Source organism: Carassius carassius, chromosome 17, assembly GCF_963082965.1.
Source record: "Carassius carassius chromosome 17, fCarCar2.1, whole genome shotgun sequence".
NCBI classification, from domain to species: domain Eukaryota; kingdom Metazoa; phylum Chordata; class Actinopteri; order Cypriniformes; family Cyprinidae; genus Carassius; species Carassius carassius.
In genome coordinates, this window is record NC_081771.1 from 25452447 (window position 1) to 25460679 (window position 8233).

At 34.5% G+C, this 8233-nt stretch overlaps 1 protein-coding gene across 1 annotated transcript; it reads left to right on the forward strand.

Annotated features, from left to right (window-relative positions):
* Positions 1-238: 238 nt before the first annotated feature.
* On the forward strand, positions 239-8033 carry gca (grancalcin). The gene is made up of 8 exons (XM_059571407.1): positions 239-376; positions 5387-5575; positions 5670-5739; positions 6618-6661; positions 6801-6948; positions 7171-7284; positions 7440-7498; positions 7684-8033. Exons 1-8 carry the CDS (start codon positions 353-355, stop codon positions 7708-7710), a joined length of 675 nt encoding a protein of 224 aa, XP_059427390.1. The 5' UTR covers positions 239-352; the 3' UTR covers positions 7711-8033.
* Positions 8034-8233: the final 200 nt, after the last annotated feature.

The window sequence follows — 8233 nt, forward strand, 5'->3', positions numbered from 1 at the left end:
GTAACTAAAATTTTCATGATGAGCTAGCTTGTTTAATAAGTAAAAATGCAAGCACAATATCATTGGCCACAAAGGTAATCAGTCAAATAGCCAGAAGACTTCCGTGTAAGCTTGGTTTTGTTTTAGAGCTAGCTGATCCAAAACACGCTCTCCATAGTATATATATATAAAATGACGTCAGATTAAACTTGAATTGAGCGATCAAAGCCTGTCTGGCAGTCACCCTTCCTACCCTAATGACGTCATCAATCACTTCCCGTTACAGTCGAAGTACGGAAGAGATAGCACGTAAACTTTCCCATAAGATTCATTTTTAGGTTGGTTCTATTCGCAAGTGCGGTCATCATAAAGTATGGCGTATCAAGGATATAACAATGTAAGTGTCACTTATATTTTTATGTTCAATTGCAGTTTGTTAAATGTAAAAGAAATTGATAATTAGCTTAAGAGAGATGACCTCTTGCTTGAAAAAAATCGATGTAACGTTAGCGTGTTATTACGCCACAAATAGTTTAATCAAACTGCATTTTCTTTCATATGAATTAGGCATAAACTACAACACACAGCAAGTCATTTGGTAAACAGAGCCCGGGTCAGAAAGTATTTTTAAGTAATGATACAGGGCAATATTTTCCCGCTGGAATTGGTTTTCAATGGCATTTTTACCTTTGTAAGGACACAAAAATAAAGAAATAAAAAAGAAAAGAAAATATTTCGAATTATTATTTTTGCCTTACTAGCAAATATGTTTTCTCTTCTTTTAAGCATAGACTTAAAAATGTGTTTGATTAATGCTTAAAACATGTCTTAATGTATTAATATATCAAGTGAAATAAATTAACTATCTGAAAAATTATGCTATTATCTAAGGTGTCAGAAAAAAATGCAAAATCTGCAAATTATAATTTATATTAACAGGTTTGTCACTGTGGCATTACCCTTAAAAGCACAACTTTATACCGTATCTATCACAGAAAGGTACACATGCACCCTTAATACTTTTATGGGGTAAATAACGTAAAAAGAAATTAAAGATACTGCCCCAGTGACAGGCTGCTGTAGCCCAAAAGGTACAGTTAATTAAAAAATGTTTCTAAGATTTTAGTCAAATACAGGTAGCAGAATAATAAACAATATACCAAGTAGTTGTTCAATACTACTTTATAAGCTTATTAGCCTTTTAAACAAATGTTTGGTCCCTATGCTAGCATGTTACTTATTAATATCACAGTTATATGTTAATGTAATCTCTGTTCACTACTGAGAAATTCCTCCCCCCGATATGGTCTTTACTACACACACAAGCCACACTTGTATATGTATCGACCTCTCAACTATATGAACATGTAGGCTGGAGTTTATTTAGGTCAAATAGTGATTGTCCTGTCTTTATTCTTGGTAAAACCCTGTGGGATGTATCAGACTATATATTTGTTATCTGTCTAATTAGGTAATCGTGCGTTGTGGAGCAATTCCAAGTGGAATTATATTTACGTTTATACAGTGTCTAGCAAGTGGAATACATTGCTCACCATTCAGTGTTCTTTGAACAGAAACTAAAGGTTGATTTGTATTGCACTTTTTATTCTAGTTGTAAATAGGACTATTGTCATGGGTGGACCACTTGATTTTAAATGATAGTCCTTGTTCTAAAACATTTTAAAAGTAGCGAAGGGCAGAAATTTCATCAATCAGGAATACTGAGCGGATATGTTTGCTTTTAATATTTGTTTTATAACTTGGTATTTTAGTCTATATGCAGTTATTAGGTGATGTATGAACAAAATCCAACTATAAATTTGTTTTAGTGTGCTGGCCATCCAGTAATTGTAATATGCATTGTACTTTGTTAACTTTTATGTGAAACAAATTGTGAGCGTTCAAATTCTGTCAGTTTCATAAATGAAATTCAAACAATATATGTTGATTTTTCTATCTTTCTTTTTTGCCAACACTTGTCCAAAGTGCACGTGGACCAATCATCTCTTTGCTACTAGTTATAGCACAAAATAAACATGAATGAAAATCAGAAAGTATCAGTTGAAAGAACCAGCACACTTTACTAAAATATATGATTAATCAGTGTTTCAACTGTGGAAAGCCATCAGTAAAATAGCATGTAAATAATGTGATGTTACATATACCTCAGGAAAGCCATTCAGTGTCCACATTCAGTGTCAATAACTGGTAAATTAGTACTAATAAACCTAGTAAATTGGAAAAACAATCTTTAGTTAGAAAGCATTTTGCTCATTATTTTCACTGTATTACATATTCACCATAACCTGTTTTCTTCATTATTCAAAGAGATAGTTCACCCAAATTCCCTATGATTCACTCAAGCCATCCTAGGTGTATATGACTTTTGTCTTTCAGATGAATACAATCAGAGTTTTATTAAAAAATGATTTCGATATAAGCCAAGAGGAAACTGATTTTCCTTAACGTTGTTCTCATGAGGCTAACATAGTCTCACCGGAGCTTATGCTGCATTCTAGACAACTCTAAATTCAGATTTTTCCCACCTCCTATACGTGCAAATAACATCTAGAAGGCCACTTGAAGTCGGACATACAACCTGTGAACTCAGGGCAGATCGATCAACCCCCACTTCAGTGAGATGTGTCATTTGACATCACTGCTTACAAAAGCATAATGTGGAGCTACCTAGTGACCTACTTAAAACCAGTAAAATGATACCTTAGGTTTTGCTTTCATCAGATGTTTTCAAACCGAACAGCAGCATTTATGTAATTTTTTTTTCAGTTTTTGCCATAACTGACACAAAAACAGGAAATGCTCCCGTTGTGTCATAGCGACATTGTTTAAAAGTGACAATAATGACTGGAAATCACTGAGGTTGGAAGTGGGATATTTCAACTCAGATCTTCCTAGTTACAACCTTGTCTTGTCTCTCTTGGCAGGTCTTCTAGCCATTTCTATCAAACCTCTACAATAAATTCAAAATGCAGCTGCAAGATTAATCTTTAATGAGCTGAAAAGAAAGCATGTCACACCTCTGTTCATCAACTAACTAATGGGGTTTGGAAAAGTATGGAATTTGATTTAAGTAATTTCCAGGTTTCTTTTGGCCGTCACAGAATATGCATTAAAGAGACATAAGGCCTTGAAATATGACATACTGCCCTAAGCCACATTTTGAACACTTTCTTTTTTTTTTATCGACCCTTGAACTTGGTAAATAGGACAATGCACAGAGCCATATTATGCCATCAGCCCATTTCTTGTTTTTCTGATGCCGCAGAGGCCAAATTGGATATCGGGCCTTGATATTAGAGGTACTACTAAGAAAAGAGCAATTAGATCTCTATTAATTTGTGCAGTGATGCACAAAGTAAATGGGTTATATAAAACTAGAAATTGTGTATGCATGTACATCTTAGTTTCTCGAAGGGCACAAAAAAGTTTCTTGTGTGCACGCAAAAGTCTGTTTTTATTTTTATTATTATTATTATAATTATTATTTAATTTTAAGGTATGTTCAATTGCATGTTTCTATCACTTAAAGAATATCAATGAAAACAAATCCTGAAAAAATAAAATTATTTATAGATGACTGTACTATATATCAAACATAAAGCTGAAAATAGTTCTGTATTAACTATTTATGTTAAATATGGGCTAAAAATCTAGAGAAAATCTTTTTTGAGCCAATGACGATTCCGATATTAGGGAGAACAAAAAGACCAATATCAATATATAAACAGATATTCTTTGTGTTGGCTGTATAACAGTACAGTATATTCAAAACCTTGGATACACTTCCCACTTGTGTGTCCAAACTTTTGACTGGTACTGTACAGGTGCTGGTCATATAATTAGAATATAATCAAAAAGTTGATTTATTTCACTAATTCCATTCAAGAAGTGATACTTGTATATTGTATTCATTCATTACACATAGACTGATGTATTTCAAATGTTTATTTCTTTTAATTTTGATGATTATAACTGACAACTAAGGAAAATTCCAATGCCGCTGTAGACACCCAATTAGGAAATGTTATGTGACCGATGTGATAAGCATGACTTCTGGGCCGCGGCACGGCCAGTATTAATACAAGCATTCACTGAGTGGCGGCGATCAGCTCCATTGGCCGTGGAGCCGTATGCGCCACAGAAGCATGTCGTGATGTGCAGATCAGCTCTAACGTTAAAGTAAAAAATTGACTATACATTCATTATATCATCATGTAAAACGAAGACTTTGAATCATTGTAATATGATGATTAAATATAGGTGCGGTGGGTGACGGGCAGATAATTTATTTGAAGTAGTGAACTCGGGAGAAGTTTGAGCTAATCAATGCATCTCTTCATTACACTGACCTGAGACGTCAGTAGCAAACAATGGAGCACGCTCTGCTGGACAAACTAAGTTATTACACCAATTAGAAGCATTTCATCCTCATTATACTGTATGTTCTATAAAAAAATAAATTCATATCTGCACTTTGGCAGCATATTCACCGATACCGATATATCTGCAACAGGCTCATATTGGCCGATAACATCGGAAAAACAATATATCGGTCGGGCTCTACAAAAATCTATTGAGAAGTTTGGAATTGTGAGTCTATAAACGTATGGAACTTTGAAATGGGAATTGTGTAGGAACCTTGATACATATATATATATATCTTACTACGCATACTGTGTTAGCCTTAACGAGACTTGTTATTTGCAATTACATGTTGCTCATTTGTTAGTTTTGATTGCTTCTATTGTCCTCATTTGTAAGTCGCTTTGGATAAAAGCATCTGCTAAATGACTAAATGTAATGTAATGTCTTGAACGTAAAATTACGCTACACCTGTCATCCACTGGAGTGGCACTCTTATGAATGTATGACAGTTAGTGGAAGCCAGAGAGTTTATAAAGTTTTAAATAAGGATATTTTTCTTGCACAAATTCACTTCAGAAGGCCTCCATTAACCCCTGTAGCCGTGTGGAACAATTTTTATGATGTATGGATGCAGTTTTTCTGGGCTTCATAATCTTAAACCTCATACACTGCCATTATTAAGCTTGAAAGAGCCAGGACATTTTTTTAATGTAACACCATTTGTATTCGTCTGAAAGAAGTAAACCATGTACACCTAAGATGGCATAAATGAGAGTAAATCATGGGGTAATTTTCATTTTTGTGTGAATTATACCGCGGCCCTAAATGATTAGTTCATTTTTAAACAACTAATTAGAGTAGAATCATAACTGGATCATGAATTAAATTTAATATAGACTGTCTTATGTGCAATCTAAATGTTTATATACTTGTGTATATATATTCACCTATTATTAACTTAATTTCAGTTTCATTCATTTTGGTGCATTGATACTTAAAAGTACAGCTCTTTTTCTTGCAGTTTGGTGGATCACCAATGCCAGGAGTTCCTGCTCAGGGTATGGCAATGCCAGGAGTTCATGCTCAGTGTATGGCAATGCCAGGGGTTCCTGCTGCAGCTGGTTACCCAGCACAGCCATATGGGGGTTACCCTGGGGCATTTCCTGCTCAGGACCCAATGTGGGGCTATTTCACAGCAATCGCTGGTCAGGTAAGAGCAGCCTGTTTGAATATGGAATGGATATAACCTGATGTCTTTTCTGTCCCCTCATGTTGTTCATGGAGTAACTTGATTGTTATATCAGGATGGTGAAGTTGATGCTGAAGAACTTCAAAGGTGCCTCACCCAGGCTGGATTCAGTGGCACCTACACTCGTAAGTATAGAGTGAATAGAAATAGAAAATCAACATGTAACACTCTATTTTGATAGCCCACTATAGAGGTTTGAAATCTTGAGATATGCAATGGCTTACACTAATAACTGTCTAATATTATTCCAAGCAGCTAGTCCCATTTGTAGTGTCCATTGTCAGCCCAGCAACACAGTTCAATAAATCCACTTCAGAAACGTTGTTGAAATAAAAGATGAAAATCTCCGGTTTTATTCCTTGGTTTCAAATTTACAAAAAAGAAAATGTGAGCTGACTAATACACTTATTCTATAGTTGCTAATGAAATAAAAGATTACTAATAAAAGTAGCTAGAAGTTAGCAGGTAAGAAAACCGTTTGCTTCCACAGCTCTCAAGATCTGAATAACATAATGAGAATCAACGTAATATAGTTTGCCTTTTCTTAAAGAGGCAGTACACTATTTTACCAATATGTACCAAATCCTATAAACACATGAATTCTAAGATGCTTTTAACCTTTTAAGTAGTATTTAAAATTTTAACCATTACATGAACTTCTAAATGAAATTATTTACATTTTTAACATTAATTCTTATTCACATTAATATGAATTGTACTTTGGCCTCTACACCCACTTTATACATTCTTTTAACTACAAGCAACTCCATGTCAACTACCGGTCGTTATAGTGTTAGTAGACTCTTTGCTTAATATGCTAGACACTTTATTTTAATGGTCAACAGACATTTGACCGACTTTAAGTAACTTTGCAAGAACAGGTCAACTTATTGTACTTAGTGTTAGTAGATTAAATTGACCTGTTCTTACAAAGTTAGTTAAGGCTAATAGTCTACTAATACTCTATTGAGAGTAAGGTGTCTAAACTGCTTTTTTTCCTCAGCCTTCAGTTTGGAAACCTGCAGGATTATGATTGCCATGCTGGATGTATCCTTCACATAAACATGAAACAGATCCGGCTCTGTTCTTATCTCTCTAGCTTGGGTCAAAAGTTTGCTTCATGCTAGTCCCAGTAACCCAGAAGATTCCTTGTTGTGGATAAGTTTCTTTAACCATGCGTGTGCAGATAGATTACACTGGAAAGATGGGTTTCAATGAGTTTAAAGAACTCTTTGCAGTGCTAAACGGCTGGAAGCAGAACTTCGTAATGGTGGACAGGGACCGCAGTGGAACAGTGGAACCTCATGAGATGTCTCAGTGCATTGCTAACATGGGTGAGCGGTAACTTAATTTCTATCAACTGAGATTAAAAAGTACCTAGTTCTCAGGGCAAAATATATCTAAAAGAATAAATAATAGGTCACTCATTTGGAGCTTCAAACTGAATCAAAATCAAACTGAAAACTACATTTTTCTATAAGGGATCTCTTAGCCAACACAGTTGCACCAAAAGGGCTATGTGATGTAATCGAATATTTTGTGTCATGATTGCACAGGCTTCCGAATCAGCCCTCAGGCTCTGAACGCAATCATCAAACGTTACAGCAGGTCAGGAAAGATCTACTTCGATGATTATGTGGCCTGTTGTGTGAAGCTAAGGGCACTTACAGGTGAGAATTTTTGTAAAAATGGAGCAATGCCAGTCCAAAACTTGATTTTAATAGTTGTACTGATTGGATATATACTGAGTATTCTGTTTAAATACTAATAGTCTTTTTAAAATGTATTAATGATTAAAAATGTGACTTAATTTTTTTTTCAATAGACAACTTCAGGAGGAGAGATACTATGCAGCAAGGAATGGTGAACTTCCAGTATGATGATGTAAGCGATCATTAAACTAATTTGTCACATTTAGTGCCTGTTTTACTGCCTCACTGGCACTTAATTGTTTAACTGGAACAGTTGTTTAACACTGAATAATTGTGAAAGTAAAATGTTACTTCATTGAAAGCTTATGGGAAGCTGTTTTAACATGTTGTAACAATATCTTCAATTTCCCCTTGCAGTTCATCTTGTGTACTATGTCTCTCTAAAGGGAGTTACAGACAAGTACAGGATGCACTCCAGGAAGAGCACCAAATCACTGAAAGTCCAGAGAAATATATATAAACTACTATTTATATATATAGTATGGGCATTATGAAATTATTTGCTGATTTGCCAGTATGATGTTTAATATATGAACATAGGAGTAAAACATATATTGACTCAAAACAGCTTTCAATATTTGTGCCAAAGTAGACAGTTGTTTTTTTAACAATCTTTTTCATATTCACTCTTTATAACGTCATTGTATTAAGTTAAAATGTAACCACATTCAACACATATTTAGCCAATTAAACATCTTGTATCTTAAGAGTTGTGTTCTGGCTTTATTTAGCAACAAGGACAGTGAGGACGTGCTGTCATGCTAAACATCATAATATTGACAGGGATATAATAAAGCAATGAGAGTATCCCTTTTGTGTCTCTTTTTGATATTCAATGCATATTTGAATGTTATTTTAAATTATTCTCATCACTAATTGTACAAATATGCACCAGCAACAGAACAAT